Source organism: Argentina silus (genome assembly GCF_951799395.1).
Source record: "Argentina silus genome assembly, chromosome: 16".
NCBI classification, from domain to species: Eukaryota; Metazoa; Chordata; class Actinopteri; order Argentiniformes; family Argentinidae; genus Argentina; species Argentina silus.
In genome coordinates, this window is record NC_139670.1 from 14,601,547 (window position 1) to 14,618,856 (window position 17,310).

General features: G+C 41.6%; 2 protein-coding genes across 2 annotated transcripts; both read left to right on the plus strand.

The window, feature by feature from the left end:
* Positions 1 to 934: 934 nt before the first annotated feature.
* On the plus strand, positions 935 to 6,328 carry LOC310817561 (uncharacterized protein; the record flags this gene model as incomplete). Its single annotated transcript, XM_083688197.1, has 7 exons — positions 935 to 2,053; positions 2,227 to 2,272; positions 2,355 to 2,498; positions 2,630 to 2,734; positions 2,946 to 3,071; positions 5,336 to 5,407; positions 5,696 to 6,328. The coding sequence occupies 7 exons, from the start codon at positions 935 to 937 to the stop codon at positions 5,725 to 5,727; spliced, it is 1,644 nt and encodes a 547-aa protein (XP_083544323.1). The 3' UTR covers positions 5,728 to 6,328.
* A 1,266-nt stretch (positions 6,329 to 7,594) lies between these two features.
* LOC310817489 (dnaJ homolog subfamily C member 7-like) lies at positions 7,595 to 16,974 on the plus strand (the record flags this gene model as incomplete). The annotated part of the gene is made up of 14 exons (XM_083688110.1): positions 7,595 to 7,665; positions 10,045 to 10,133; positions 10,417 to 10,541; positions 11,029 to 11,142; positions 11,410 to 11,484; positions 11,566 to 11,684; positions 12,502 to 12,655; positions 13,033 to 13,197; positions 13,610 to 13,701; positions 13,936 to 14,009; positions 14,269 to 14,415; positions 14,544 to 14,693; positions 14,985 to 15,059; positions 15,170 to 16,974. 14 exons carry the CDS (start codon positions 7,595 to 7,597, stop codon positions 15,205 to 15,207), a joined length of 1,488 nt encoding a protein of 495 aa, XP_083544236.1. The 3' UTR covers positions 15,208 to 16,974.
* Positions 16,975 to 17,310: the final 336 nt, after the last annotated feature.

Here is a 17,310-nt window from a genome sequence, read left to right on the forward strand (position 1 = left end):
TTCCCCACAGGCCATGGATAAGGAGAATCTGGGTCACACTGTTAATGGTCTCCAAGGTCATACACATTCTGCTTTGAAACAGAAAACACTGAATCCAATCCCTAGCTCTGTGTGGCAAAGAGACACCAACAACGTCAAGGAGTCCCATCCCATAAAATCTCACTCTCTTTCTTCTAAGTTACCCAACCAGAAATGCCAGAAGACCTTGTTTACATTGCCTGATGGCAGTCAAGAGACTAACATGGCCAGTCAGGCAGTTCAACAAGCTTCCATCCCAGGTGCCTCTTGGCCAAATATAATGGCAGAGGATGAAAATATTGTACCTCCCAATGTTAATAAGACTGCAACCTCATGTGTGTCTGTACAAAATGTCTCAATGCAAGCAGAGGACAGGGCAGACCCCCTCTCTGACACTAGCATTCTAAGAGTACCTCTCCCAGACAGCTGTCAGTTAGCTACCTCGTCCCTCACCCCTGTTTTCAAATCCCCAAAACTGGTGAGGGCAGGGGAAGACGGTGATCCAAATGCATCCCGTCTTTATCATGAGATATTCACAGGCCAATGCCTGACTCCAGCCAGAGCAATCAGTCCCATGGACCCCTCAATGTTCTGGCTTGAGGATGAAACCCTGCCCTATTACAGTGAGATCAGTTCTCTGGATGCTACTGTGGACTCTTCTTTCTTGCCAGTAGCAGTGACACAGACAGTTAGGACTACAAAAGACTTGTCCCATATCCCTCGTGAGACTCCTGTTTCCATTAGAGAGATGATCAATAAATCAGAGGAGGAGGAGGAAGAGGATGGACTTTCTGATATGGCGAGCTCTACTCAAAGTCTCAATTTGCAGGAAAGTTCTGCACTGACACCTCTTGGAAAGACCCTGTCGATCAATGGTTCTAGCTGCTCCAGAGCCTCCCTTGACGGTACATATGACATGAAGACCCTGTCGATCAATGGTTCTAGCTGCTCCAGAGCCTCCCTTGACGGTACATATGACATGAAGACCCTGTCCATCAACAGCTCTAGCTATTCTAGAGTCACCCTGGAGGGCGAGCATGATATGTCTGCATTTGAGTGTAGTGGAGTACAGAACCTGACTGCCGAGTCTGCAGTGATCCAAGACTCTGGGGATTTGTCCTGTGTGCCAGATGCTAATGTCACACATGTTATTTGCTCTCATGGTGAGGTGTCAACCTCATGCACTGTGCCACTTTCCTCATTATCATCTGGAGCTGCATTTGACCCAGAGTGTGACGGTAAGAGGACTAACTCAAAGAACAGCACCTTTGACCATCAGGTTGAACCAGCACAGGAGTCCAAAATTGGGCCCAACTACACCATAGTCCTAACTCAGCTCAATCTTACAACCACTGAGTTACCACTTGCTAATGTAAAGACTTTGAGCTCTCTGAACAACACATTTGAAGCTCACCCACCATTGAAGCTCGAAGTAACAACCACTGATCCGGAGGCTAATGCTGAGACTGAGAACCTCCTGAGCAACACTTTTGAGGCCAAGCCTGTTGCTACAGAAACATCTGGCATTGAAGGCCGTGAGGATAAGGCACAGTCCCAACCAGGCCCATCCAGGAGAGATGGATGCTCCAACAGTTTGTGTAACAAAAGTGTATCTCTGGACAACAAAGGGGCTGCTCTCAGTTTGGAAGACATACTGGAATTGAGTTCCAGCCCACTGGTCACTTCCACTCCCATGCCTAATACCAAAGCCTTCAATATGGACACAGAAATGCAAGAAGGAAAAAGCTTAGATGTGAGGAAAAGACTCTATCTGAGCTCCATCCCAAAACCAACCACTCATCCACCTGCTGCCTCAAACATAATCACTGACAGAAAGACCTTCTTAAAGCCCCCTAGTGTTTCCTCCAATCCCAAATTGCTGTTACCCCCTCCTGGAATTGCATCCCAGCTTCCGGCGTTGGTTGGCCTGCCAAAAACCAAGCCAGCCTCCACAGTTTCAGACCCATCTGCTCTCCCCAGAACCTGGAGGAAGACGCAAGCTTCAAGAAATGCTGCAGCCGCCCTCTCTCAAGAGGTATAGGAGATGCTAATTTCACTTTGTCTTGAATTTAGTTAAAGATTTGGGGCATAGCCCATATAATAATCGTATGATTATATCCAACATTGCCCTTTGTCAATTCCTGTAGAAAATGATGTAATAATTAGTTGATATTGCGGAACTTGCAAAATCTGCCTATTCTACCTCAGGCCACAGCAGTTTCAACTTCCAGCAGTGGACGTAGTGCAATTCCAGGTAAGCAGGTGTTCAGTTAATTTGATTGATTATTGTGTGTGTGGGTTGTCTGTCAACACCTCTATGATTAATTATATTGTAGACTTCAAGCTGTTGAGATCTTGTCTGATGAAAGCCCAACCCTCTGGCTTGCCGCCAGCCTCTCTGAGATCAATACCCAGCCTCAGGCCTCTCTCAGGAAGAGCCATTGCAACCTCCTCGAGTGACAAACCCAGTGGCCATGCAGGTACACACAGCTATGTCTGGGTTTGGAAATAAACTGAACCATGATAAATTATACTTTTGAGTTTGTCTCTCTTGGTTGTATGTACCCAAATTAATAACTTGTGTGTTTTGCACCTATAAACTTGTTGACAGCAAACAGAAACCTAAAGGCGAAGAGTATACAAGCACCCAGCCAAGCCCAAAAGGACTTGTCGACCAGCAGTGAGGCTTTTCCAATACCAAAGAGGAAAAAAATGGGTAAATTTTCAGTGATCCTATGTATTCTACTTTAGCCTTTGATAATATAGTTAAATATGTAAAATTGTAAACATAAGTTCATACAGCATGACTTGACCTCTCACTGGATCTATTGCTGAAACTCACTGGAGTTTTGGGACTGCTTTTACAACAGATACTGTATTGAACTGCTCAGTAAAGAAGGTTGTATCTTCTTTCTCTGTGTGTTCAGCTGTCCCAGTACCATCCACTAGTAGTGAGGCCCCATCATGTTCAGCTAAGCCAGCTAGAGGTGCTTGGGGTCTAAAGAGGCCTGCAAACACCCTGAAGGCCTTACCACCAAAGAAACCGCACCCTTGTGAGTTGGTGGATACACCAAAAACCTCTTTAAACCTCTTTTTTTTATATATATAATGTTGCAGATAGAAATGTCACACACACAGCTTTCTCTACCGTTACTCAAAATGACAGATAAACATGTCTGTTGTACAAGATGCATACATCTGTTACTTTTCACCCACTTGAATAATACCCAGCACATTTTGATGTGACAACGGTTAGGATTTTTTTTTTTTATGGAAACTGTATACTCTCATTGAAAAGACTCACTGTCCTTTGTACAGTAACATACCATAAATTATTTATGCAACATATGTTTGCTCTAGTATTGTTAGTTACATTTTGAGAAATAAAGTAGTCGCTTGTTACAGGTAGAACCACAAAGCAGTTGGGCAAGATGGCACAACGTTTCAACAAGGCCATGCCCCTAAATTGGGGGGAAAGCTGCAGGGTCCTGCGATTGACAATCAACCCTATATTAGCATTGCTCAAATTACATGCCAAAATCTCCTCAGAGAAACTTTGTGCAATGATAATTAGTTGATGGGTTGGGCAACCATTCAGTATAGTTAGGTTGCCAAAATCTCTCATTTTTGGGTGCCCCGAGCCCTGATCAACCTCGACTGTCATGTTGACGGATTAAGATTTAGTGTACTGACAACCACTGATTACAATACAAAACATGTTTGAAACATGTCGCTAATGTGTGACTTCAGGCTCCTTGGAACTGTTGCCTATGAAAGTACCCCAATGTTTTCCCAATTTGTTCCCAAGTTTTGACTAAGTACCCAGATGTGCCATCTCAGTCTGTTGTTCGCTCTTTGCCGTGCATGACCCAACACGCACTGTAAACACTAAAAGCACTTTGATCAGCTGCCCCAACCTATGACTTTTCTCAATTGTTAGTGATGATTCCTCGCGTCCTCTCCACAGTCTTCCACTCGCGTCCTACTGAAAACATCACAGGGAAACGAGGAGAGTGAATGAGTACAGTAGGGTGAGAGGAAACGAGCTTGTAAGAAATATCATGTTCCTCACACGATTCTCTCTAGAGGCGCCTGTTTAAATGACCAAATAAATGCTGTGTAGACTAGCAACATCATTGACATATGAACGCACTATCGATGAATATCAACAACTAATGTGTCCCTCTTAGTGAATGATTATATGAAATATTATACAATAGCCCAGCTGATTTGAAAGCCTGATATTTTATAGGGATTCCACAACTAAAATGATCACTAACAGGATAAATATTTATATACCATGAACAGTTCATCACATAAGCAAAAGGGAACATGATTACACGATTGTGTAGCCTAGTGCAAATTATATTAATTTAATTTCTCGTCCTCTACTCAACTTAATATAAAACGTCACTTGTCTGTAAGAAAGTTGATTTTGCCTCAAACTCTTGTTATTATTTGTTATGAAAATAATTAGTGGATAATTTATTTCCCTATGATTTGTTGATCTTGAATCTACATAATTCATTTTCATATGATCAAAGAAACAGTGAATACATGATTTTGTCGAAGCCTGCGCTTCAACCTTAACACTGTAGTAACAGTAGTAAAGGGGGTATGAGTTTGATATGTAAGCAGAATGCTTGCAATGTCTTCCACATGAGGATGCAAGCTTGGCACCTGTTGGACAAGGCACCTCCTCAAGGAAGTGTTCAGGAATACACCTGTTGGACAATTGATACGCTCTTAAATATGACGGCAACCACTCTTTGGCCACAGAGGAATTGAGGACTGAGGAATCGAGGAGAGGTTTTAAGTACACCCTCCGCGATGCCCATCTTACCTCCTGGCAACACATTCCTCCTTTTCTAGCTTCACGCAAAGACGCACGTGCAAATATGATTGCTTTGTAGTTATTGTCTGTAGCCAGGACCTGTTTTATACCTTGATGTTTTTCTTTGTCTCTCAGTTACTGCTGTCCCCTCAATGTCAACCCTACCTGCTAACGCCCCAGATGGTAAGGCTCTTTAAAAGCCTTTTCCCTACATAAGAACACCAACTCACCCAGCATTGCCAAGGATATTTCTGGCTATATTGAGATGAATGCCTCCTTCAAGGCCACCTCAGTTGTGTACTTTGACAATCTGACAGGGCATCACTGAGCTGGTTTACACTTCTCTACAGCTCAGATGGCACCAAGTGTAGTTCAGTTATATGTCTTACAGACTTACATTTTTGTGTTTACATTTGGTCAAGTATTGTCAACTTTTGTCCTAAAATACTCAATGCTGTTTTTGATTTGAACGTTCATTTGCAGGGTGTGCCAACTGTGTGCTGCTGTGTCAAGAACTGGAGAAGTGTCGTCAAGAAAACAAGAGACTGCAAGCGGGTATGACTCAAATTCAAAATGAATGTGTTTTGTGTAACCTGCGTTTCGGTATAAACACCAGTGGCAACCTTACACCATTCGATGGAACTTGGTCCTTGTCTTGTAATGTGTAAATGTGTCCAATTGTAAGATTTTAAAGATCGGGTGTCTTTGGGAGGTCTAATTCTGTAGGTCAAGATACAGTGCAATTTGTTGTTATCACATTTGAAAATGGCTTGAAAGTTGTCAGTCTGTTCAGATCATATCTTGTGACTATTTTAACCAGCTTTTTCTAAAAATCTCTTTCAGAATTGTGTAATCAAGACTCGATGGACACGTAAAGGAAGATGTACAAGAACGGAATGAATGGCATATTAATGTTATATATTATATTTAATACAATGTAATAGCTTTTGTGAAAAGCATTTCAAGATCAGTTGATTTGACTATCTTTTGAATGAAATTATCTTTTGTAGAATAATTTCAATGCCTGACTGCACTACTCGGTCACAGCTTTTCACTGTCCTGGCGCCCCGCTGGTGGAACAAGCTTCCCACTGCTGTCAAGACTGCAGAGTCACTACCAATCTTCCGCCGTAGATTGAAGACCCATCTCTTCAGGCTACATCTTAACGGTCCCTCCTAAAGACCTCTTCATCCCCACTACCCCCCTGTACAAGTCTCTCCTGTTAAAAACAATGCTTCTTCTAGCATTGTGACTGCCCCCTGGTCCGAGCATTGATTACTTTTGCTTATGATGACTGATGGATAGATGATTCACTTACTTAAACAAATTGATTTGTTGTAATTCACTTTGGATAAAGGTGTCTGCTAAATGTAAAGTTTAATATTAACAATTGAATAACATGTGTATTAATGTTATGTCTTATGTCATAATAATGACTTAAGTGTCTTACTATATACAGTATAATCAATAACAAGAATGAATGGCTCCCCTAATGATGAGACACCACAATGTCTGCATGCACACATTAAATAGGTTTCTCTTGTCAACAAAATGACTAAAGTGGCTGTTATAAATGTCATGATGATGTACAATATTCTTGGACCTCAGTCTGCATAGGTACGGGGCTGGATAAACCGGTGCTAGAGGGAATGGAAGGTGCCGTTTTCTGCATTGTTTCTCCGAGAGTGCTCCATGGTGTTGGAGGCTTTATTGGCATGAGAAAACAAAAGGTTTACATTGTCGAAGCAACAGATATCACAAACAATCAGAAAGATATAACAAACAATCAGTAAGTAATGACAAATGGTATAATGACGGAAATAATTATGTCAATTCTACTAATTATAAAGAAAATGACAATACTGAAAAAACTACAAAGAAACAGTTACAATACAAAACACATTTCTGTCATTGTGGCAGGACGTAAAACATTTTGCTGCTAGGATTTCGCATTTGGGTATTTGTCCAAACAAATATGGGAGTTTTTCAATCTTGTTTTTCTTCCTTTTTTTATTCTTTGTGAATTTGTGATTTTTGGGGGGAGGAAACAATAAATCGATGTACTTTTGGCATGAGGTTGGAAAATGTAGCCTAGATTCTACCTTATTTTCGACCGCATTTCTAACTCTCTCTTGGGTCTATCCTGATTTCCTTTCGCTCAGGGACTTTTATACACTTCTGGCTCCGCACTTTCCAAAGATTTGGTATTCTCATTTGGGGTCGTTCCAGACTTTACGCACTTGAAAAATACTGTCTGTCTCAAAGTCCCACCACTCTGGTAGCCAAGAGAAATCATCTATGAGTTAAATTCAAGATAGATTTGTCTGAGGAATGTCCTATGGCTATAAAACCTTTATTTTGAAGGCAGGCCTGGATAGTAAAATATAAAAACTGGAATCTTATTATTATCATTAGACTTTAAATAACAACTAAATAGCCTGTTTTTTGCTAGAGCCCACCTGCTTTGGAGTAGAATTTAATTGTGGAGAATAATAATAGCCACGTTTGTCACGTGAAACTTCTAATGTGGGGATTAATTGTGCTTGGAAAAGTATTTATTAGAGGGTAATTGTAAATATGACTTTATAAATAATTCAACTTAATACGTCAATGGCCTAACAAGACAGTCACAGTTAGTATGCATAGTCCTGTGAGTGGGAGGCCGAAACCAGCTCATTTTCTTTTTTTTCAGCCAAGTTATTACCCCCGGAAATTGCATCCTCTCACTCCTTTTGGAAAAAAATGGCAGCTGTTGACATCAACATGCCAATGGAAACAGAGCCAGAAATTCTCAGTGATGAGGACATGGAACGGTAAATGTGCAATTTGCTATTACTCTATACACTATTTGAAAATTTTAGCGACTTTTTATTCAATCAAAATTGCTCCACGACTCTTGATCGGCACACGGATCTATTTCTTGCCATCGGGGCCTGACTCTGTCCGCTATCTAGCTAGCTAACGTTAGCCAGTTGTCCCCAAGCTACCGCTTGCTGTACCCGCATGGGCCGGCTAGCAAGTTCGCTGACTACCACTGGCCGAAATATTTTGGATGACAAAACAGGTTTTTAGTATTGGAAACCCAGCTAGTTGATGAGGATACATTCCTAATTGAGTTGCACTGTTACTACATTCCATCAACCCAGCCAGGTAGCTAGCCTGGTGATGTTCGAGCTAGCCTGCTATCCTAGACAGCTAGCTAACGTTAGCACACTAGCTCGCTAACAACTTCGTTCGGGGTAACGTTAATTTACGAAATGGCTTGATGATTGCTCTTGATTATTACTTTGGATTATATTGGTGGCAGTTTAGTAGGTAGTCATATATTTTTCAGATGTTGTGTTACTGTGATAGAGTGTTTAGCTCGCTAATTCTCCTAAGCCACGGCAAGGCAAGGGCAACAGAGACACAGTTTAAAATGTTCTCCCTGACGAGTCTAAAACATTCCAGCCCCAATCAAACTTCTTATATTTAGGATAACAGTTAGTTCACGGTAATGCTCGCCATACACTGCCTATGTAAAAAGGTAAACAATGAACAGCAAATTAAGGGTTTCATTACATTTTATTGCATGGGTCTTGAGGTAAAGCCAGGCTAAACCAATCCACAACAATGAATATGTAGCCTAGCTTTAGCCTTTAGCCTCTGATGAACCGGGCCCCCACGACAGGTAGCCTGTAGACCCTCCCCCCGGAACCATAGCAAGCACACCGAGTTGGGGAAAAAGGTTCCCAAGCAGAGACTCACCAGAAATATTTTTTAATCCACTTTTCCCCTCATCCAGAGGTCTGTAATACTGTCTCAATATGATACAAAAGGTTTTACCCTATCCTTTCTGTAGTAGGCTACTAGGCATAGCATAGGCCTATTGTATTCTGTGTATCCTAGTGTATTCTTTGAAACTGTCAGCTATAAATAACAACACCACAAACTAGTAGACCAACTTGAAGAAGGTATTTATTGGGCATATTTGTGTGTATACATTGTTGTAATCTCTGCTGTGGTAGGCCTGCCTTTTTCTTGACTCCAACTAGGCCCTCGGCAGTAGCCTAGTATCTGGGCCAGCTGTAGCTACCTACTTGAACTGGTATTTTTCCTCCCCTTTGTTGCTGTTGTGTATGGCCAACTGCTGAAGATGTATGTAGATTATGTAAGGACCACCACATCTGTGACCCAGTAAACAAATCTATGCTGAGGCTAGACTGAATGACCCATTTCTCAGTCGCGTTGCTGAGGATAATACGATACATTGCAAGAACTGTAAAAAGTCTTTGTGTCCCAACAATCTATATGTCTCTATTTAGTCTCCACTCGTAGTCTATCTTATATCCTAAAAACAGCGATATAACGATTCAAGATCTGTCACTCGGCTGAAGATAATGTGATAAATCTGGAGGTCTGTGATGAGCATTGGCCTGCTAGTTGGGATGTAGAAACCAAGGGTAGATTTTACTCTTAAGCAATGACAGTGTACATACTAAGCTTATTTGTTGAGATGTAAGCTATTTGATTGTAATAGACTCAATGTCAGTAAGAGAGCTGTTTGCATGTATCAGTATTAGACCAATTTTTTGAGGTCTGAAGATATTTGACAAACTTTGGTTTTGGAGTGAACTGACCCTTTAATGGTTCCTCCATTTGGTCTTCCTATTTTTTTCATTGGGTTACGGCAGCTGGTTTATGCTCCTATATGTGTAGTCCTCAGTGGGCTATATTATACTGTCCTGTCCCTGTTCCAATCAGGTGAACATGTCATGTCAAGCATCCTTTCCCATTTGGCACACTGAGCTGTTTTCATAGGTCAAATTGGGGCTCACTTACAAGGACACGATCCCTGCTATGTTCGACAAGACTGCCTCTGAATGTTTTGGCTAACATCATAGTCAAAACACGAGGCCCTAAGTGAGAGGCATTAGGCTTAGTCGATGGAAGTCAATTTTCCCCTGCCTACCTGGCATATTTAGTGCATTGTCAATTTGTGGTGGGCATTTACAGCTGGATGTATGAAACTTAATTAGGATATTACAGCATACTGGTGGATAGAATATAGCATTTGTTTGGTAGGGTAAAGGCTGATCAGGCATTCTCTTGTGCTTTCTGCCCCCCCCTCTCTACATACATTTTATCTTCTCTCCTAACTTTTAAAATAATCTTTGACAATTGTATCCCTCTGTTTTAATTTCTCTCCCCAGAGAGGCCGAAGGCTTCAAAGAGCAAGGAAATGCGTTCTACATCAAGAAGGATTATTCAGAGGCATTCAACTACTACACAAAGGCCATTGGTGGGAACACGACTAAGTTTCTACTCACCACTACATGAAACATGCCATTATATAGCCTAGAATAGCAGCGATGTACGGACCGCAGAAGCGTATAGACATTCTCGTTAGATGAATGTTCTTCCTGATGTAATTACAGCAAATAGCTTACTATTCTATTTCAGTATCCAGACCCAGATATGATTCACTGAAATTGTTCTTAGTACATTAGACTGTTGTTTCAACTTTGAAGATGAATGACTCCAGGTAGACATTGACCATTTTGCTCACTAACTGTTTTTGACAGACGCATCTCCTAAAAATGCCAGTTACTATGGAAACAGGGCGGCCACCCTCATGATGCTGTGCCGCTACCGAGAAGCTCTGGAGGACTCCCAGCAGGCTGTGCGACTGGATGACTGCTTCATGAAGGTTAGATTTGATCTAGCTTGTTTCTGCTGTGTGAGACTAATAATCTTTCCCTCAGTTCACATGCTGTGCTAGTGACGAGCATGTCCAGCTACATTTACCATTCAACGCGGCCTGGAGTTATGAGAGATAGATCTGTACGAATCATGCTGTTGCCCTGTCCGGCTTTTGCAGGCAATGGTGCTGTAGTCTTAAGTGTACTGTGCATTTAAGGCATGTCAGTACTTAGCCTTACTTGCCTCATGGCGATACCAATGGCTTCAAAGGTAGCCCAAATTCATTTTAAGGCTGCAAATGTCAAAATGAATTAGCCCCCCATCTAGACTTTCTTCAAGTGAATACTTTTTGTTATTTTTTTCTCCTGCCACAAGCACTTTTGAAGCCTCCACCCAAATAGACTGTTGTAGAATTCAGTTCTTGAGTATGAATATACTAAATCCATTCTAGTTCTGTAACATTAACCATGACGTGGTTCCCTACTGTACTGCAGGGCCATCTGCGAGAGGGCAAGTGCCACCTGTCGCTGGGCAACGCCATGGCAGCCAGCCGCTGCTTTCAGAAGGTTCTGGAACTGGAGCCCAGCAACAGCCAGGCACAACAGGAGGTATGATCTTTAGTTTACCTCTGGGACTAGACACAACTAATTGATGTTTTACATATAACAACTCATCCTCACCTGTTTAATTAAAACCTTTTAACTTTAGCTCATTCAGTTACTATTTCCCCAGAGCCTCTGTGTAGCTTCATGTGTTGATACCAGGGCATCGCCATGTTCGTGGATTGATTATTCATTCAAATAGTGTGCTTTTCTGCTTGTTCGAAAGTATGTGTCATTGTCATGTTCATTTTGGTTTTCCTCTGTGCTTTTCAGCATAAGAATGCCGCAGCAGTCCTGGAGTATGAGCAGATGGCAGAATTCGGCTTTGAAAAGAGGGATTTTAGAAAGGTAAAATGATACCCCATCCTCATTGCTGTGTCATGTGTCCTAGTGGTAAAATGACCTCACACCAGTCTTCTTCTGCTGCAGGTGGTATATTGTATGGACCGTGCTCTAGGGTTAGCACCTGCCTGCCATCGCTTCAAAATCCTCAAAGCTGAGTGTCTGGCTATGCTTGGCCGCTACCCAGAAGCCCAGTCTGTTGCCAGGTACATTACACACCATCAGGCACTAAACTGGGAGTGGGTGGGTTAGGGGTATTTGCTGTTTATCCATATCCCTAGTCAGCACATTTGTGCCTTTAAAAAAATAAAAAATAAAAATGTTAACGTGGCTTTTAAAGCTAAAAGAGCTTTCATGAAAAAACAACTATTTCACTTGGGAACTGTCATTGTGTCATCTGTTGTAGTCATATACATCAATTTCAGCCTGGACTGAAAAGTATAAACATGAGGGTATAAATACATAAGTCCGGGAATCATGCCAACTGTCACATTGCTAGCTATTCCTTGTCTGACTTCAGCAGCCTGCCATCAACTGCAGGCAGCTTGACAACAAACCAGCCTGTTTAGCTACATCTGCAAAGCTTGTAGGCTTCCATAAGTTGGGGATGGATTTAGCTGAATTTGATATAGCATCTACATGTAGCTAGCAAAGTCAGACTAGCTGGCTTGCAGCTAGCTTCTGAATTCCTGAAACGTCGACACAACGGGGAGCACAGTGCACTTGCGTCCCAAGGTGCGCTTCGCTGCAGTGAGTAACCGCCTGACCATTCAGACAGCTCAGGTCAACGTGGCCACAGCCTCCATAATTTAGACGTTTCATTTGCTAAATTTGCATTGAGATTCCAAAAGGTTTATGCAAGGCTTGTGACGTATCTTTACCCAGAAGGTGACCACTGCTGTTGTGTGTTCCAGTGGGTTTTTAACACCTTGAACATATACATATACTTCATCTTCTGGATGAAAAAAATGGGTCCTCTAGCAAAGCTCTTTGTAGTCTGAATCTTTTCCTCTGCTCTCCCAGTGATATCCTGCGAATTGACTCGACCAACGGAGATGCACTGTACGTGCGCGGCCTATGTTTGTACTACGAGGACTGCATTGATAAAGCCGTGCAGTTTTTCGTCCAGGCACTGCGCATGGCCCCAGACCACGAGAAGGCTCGACTAGCTTGTAGAGTGAGTTCCTTCAACCTTTTCTTTTGTGTTTATTGAAAACGTTTTCAAAATAGAATCATTGCGACTCTTGTGGTTTTCATGCTTGTTGTTTTGTCATTGTACCATGCAGGGAAAATGTTTTGACAGCACTAATGCAGTGTTACTTTTTCACTCCAGGAACTGTATTTTATTGGTATGCATGCATCTGATGCTGCCTCATGGCCAGGGCTCTCTTGCAAAAAAAGATCCCACCTCAGTTAAATCAAACCCATCATAGTTCTCTTTGTTGTCTCGTCCTAACAGCGAACAAGTTAATGCATCGAATGCAAAATATAAAAATCGCAAATGCAAAATCGTTTGATATTGTTGAACTAACTAGATATTTCACCCCCTGCCAGAATGCTAAAGCTTTGAAAGCTAAGAAGGAGGAGGGCAACAAAGCATTCAAGGACTGCAACTACGATGCGGCCTATCAGCTATACACAGAAGCCTTGACGATAGACCCCAACAACATCAAAACCAATGCAAAGCTCTACTGCAACAGGGGCACCGTGGGGGCGAAGGTGAGGCCTCTTCCACAGAATTGGCATTCCATGTTTACTGTTTGCACAGTTCTAGGATCAGCTAACTCTCTCCTGACCTTTACCATTGGGTCAACTTCATTCTTACATTTCATGGCTCACTATGTGTGACTGTGAGAGTACTTCGTAAACGTCCCAATGTTCATCATTTCAACAATGACCCTTTTACAAAACTGAAGACCATGATGACATTCTTTACCATTCGATACATGATTTATATTGAGCTGATTCGGTAAATGCCTGCTCCTCCACCAAGTCTTACAATACCTTGAATTCTCACTTGTTCTTCAATCCCTAAAGAGTTGACAGTGCAATTGTACTACTGCCCATGTAGTTTATCTCCATGTCAATCGGGAAGTCATGCAATCTGTAAATGTACGTATTTCTCCCACAGCTGAAGAAACGTGATCAAGCCATTGAAGACTGCACAAGTGCAATAAAGCTTGACGACACTTATATCAAGGCCTATTTGAGACGAGCCCAGTGGTAAGCTTGTCAGATGAATTACCAAGCAACGCATACACATCTGATTGTACTTCACCAATGGAAAGTGTTACATCCTTTTTTTAATGCATTCGGTGTTAGTGAGTTAATTGTTGTGTTCCAGTTTTTTCTGACATTTTATGGATGTACATACATTCTGTTATTCTTGATTTGTAAAGATGGATGCCTATTATTTTGATATTAAGTGGAAAGTGACTCAGCTTTTGCTTTATGTAGTTATATGGACACAGAACAGTATGAAGAAGCTGTTCGGGACTACGAAAAGGTCTACCAGACAGAGAAGACTAAAGGTAAGGTGTTATCATTCATAGCAATATTAATCGCCTCCACTACAAACCCTCAGTCATCAGTTAGAATGGAAAGGCAGAAGCTGAACTAATCAGGTGTGTTTGTCTTCCTCTGTGAACTGTTCCATTTGACATAGCAACAATGATCTGCTATTTTTTAAGATGACATCCCCTTGTTCATGATGGGAGGTTTCAATTGCTCTCCCCCCCCCCCAATCTATATCTATCTATCTATCAATCTGTCTCCCACTCTCTCCTCTAGAACACAAGCACTTCTTGAAGACGGCTCAGCTGGAATTGAAGAAGAGCAAGCGAAAAGATTATTACAAGGTACTGGGCGTTGGAAAAAGTGCCACCGAGGACGAGATCAAGAAAGCTTATCGGAAACGGGCCCTCATGCACCACCCAGGTACGAAGTACTGGAAAATACCTCTTACCACATAATTTAATAGAAATCACCAGGTCAATTGCAGACGAAACAGAGCTGTAAAATACAGTTTTTGAATGACGTTTTGTTCCGTTTTTGTTGTTGTTCAGATCGACACAGTGCGGCCACCCAAGACGTGCAGAAGGAGGAGGAGAAGAAGTTTAAGGAAGTGGGTGAGGCTTTCACCATACTGTCTGACCCCAAGAAGAAGAACCGCTATGACAGTGGCCACGACCTCGACGACGATAGCAACACGGGAGGTCAGTGTTATGCCCCTCTCCCTCTCCTCTTTCTCTCAGGGTCAAGGGTTAAGGGGTAGATTCCACCTCAACTCCATCTATTACGCAGATTCATTATAATTGAATGTAAGAGAATGGGGGTGGGGAAAGTATAAAAATGCTGGGGAATATTTGTTATGAGGGACAAGAGTCATTTATTTTTTGCTAGAAATCCATGTGAATCGCAACCCTGCTCTAATCGAATCTGATGTGTCGCTTTCATATTTCATGTTGAACCCCTTTTGACTCATTGGTGTTTATATTTTTCTCCAGATTTTGATCCCAACAACATCTTCAAGGCCTTCTTTGGAGGCCCAGGAGGAGGATATCAATTTGAATCTAATCAAAGTATGTATACTACCATAGACATTTATGAACGTGATTTGTGCACATGCTTTTATAGGTTATTATTGATTTCAACTGAGTTAATAATATGTCTTTTATTCTCTTTCCTCAAGATTCTGCACCTGGAAATTTCTTTTTCCAGTTTGGCTAAAATGAAGGATCCTTGTTGGGAATGCTGCAGCCCTGTGGGGGACAATATTAAGTTGGACTCACCCTCACAACCTGATTTTTATACTCCCAATGTTTTTCCCCCCCGCAAAATATCGCTTTCACATGCTTGAGACACCCAGTGTTAATATCTGAACAAGAAAGGTGGAGCTCACTATGCTTAGCATTCTCCTGAAAATCTTATGGCTTTTTCCCCTCCTCATTCAAAATCACTATGCATACAGCAGGGCAACTTAAAGGTTTGAAAAACAGAGAACGTAACAAATTGTAGAGCTTTACGATTAGTTGACATGGGGTTTAAGGGGTTTAGGAAAACTTGAATCCTCAGGAAATTAGCTAGATTCTCCTTCTGCCCAATTGTCATAAAGCATGTTTTCAAGATATGAAGTATGAGTACTGTATTGCCAAAATATCAATTTCACAGCTTGAATGGAAATGGAGGATAGAAACTATATTTACACAATTTGCGCTGTACTTTGGAACAAGTTAAGCTTCATAGATGCATTGGGAGCGCACTACTAGTGCAAATTCATTGTTAGTTGAAGGAATAGGTTGCATTGCATGCATTTTTCAAATGCTTCTTGCAGAGTTCGCCCCTAAACACTGATCTTTGATCAGCTGCTCCTCCCCCCCCCCAATCTGAAGGTGGAGCACTGGGAGGTGAAGCAGGAAACTGACCTCAAGGCAGCGCCAAGGGGCAACTTTTGTCCATGTAGAAGTCCAGTTTGTATCCCAATTGTGTTCGCTCTCCTGCAGACTGCAGGCACAAATTGCAGGTTCATGTTTAGTCTCCATTTTGCTCTTTGCTCATTGTTGCATTGTACATTTTACTGGAATGTAAAGTGTTATTTTGTGTTTATAATTTTTTTTTCTTCCCGTTTCCCTTAAATATATTTATATTTATTGTATATTCAGAACGTGTCCATCACAATGACAGTGTTGGTGGTCTTCCTTTTAGTTTCAAATGTTTTCTACTCAATGGGCTGTAAACATTTTCTCCACGGCCCAATTCCCCCTTGAGAGTTTCAGTGGTGATTCTTCTTATGTCTGTTATTTTGCATCAAACAAGGCCAAAATCAATGTATGTAAAGTTTTGTCTTTCTCTTCAATGGACCTCTCTCTTTCTTTGTGTAGTTTTCTCGCTTTGCTTTGGCCCCATAAGATGTATCTGGTTTCAACCCACTCGAGTCATCACTTGATAGCAGCTGCCTCTTGTAGGTCAGTCCCCTCACAGTTGGTGGTGCCTTACAAGAGCCAAGGTTTAGCAACTCACCTCTTTCATTTTGATGTTACTCTGACATGGTTTGATTTTGAAATGTTGCTTCCTATTGATAAGATATGAGACGAGACTTGCCTTGCTGGCATGGCTTTTGTGTTGGCGTTCCACAGAGACATGAAAAATTCCCAATTTGACCAGTGTAGGCAATTCTAATCTCGCAAGTAGATCCTTGACAAACCAGATCTCTTTTTTTTGCACCTAGAGTGTCTGCTAGCCAAACATTGTGAGGGTTTTGTTCAGTTTTGGAGATCGTCTTCACACCTTCATCGTACCTGTCATGCACGTTTGGTCAGTGTATTCCCTCTCTCCACCTGTGAATCCACCAGGTGAAAGGCCGAAGAATATGTGAACAGAAATTCTGTACATTGTCCTGATCCCAGTACCTGTGTACCATTTTTAAAATGAATATGCCACTGTAGTAGGCCTCCGATGTTTTGGTTAGAGGAAATAAAGGTTTGTCTTTTACTCATACTTATGTCTTGTGTTCACAATTATTTTGTCTTTTGTCCATTTGGCTAAAAGGTTGAATTGATGTGGAATAGTGTCCTTGACTGTTGGGGGCTCTACTGTACTGGATTCTACACAAATGTTGGAGTCAATTCCATCTTCATGTCAATTCAAGTGTTGAACAGTTATTGAAATCTCAATTTAAGGATTTAAAGACGGATCTTTAAATGATTTAAAATGGCCTTTCACACGTGAAATGGAACTGGCTCCAACATGCACTCATAACATTACACTATTACTCATTGACATTTTGTTTGTATTTATTGAGACCATAGTTTTCATACATTTTCCAAAAGTTGG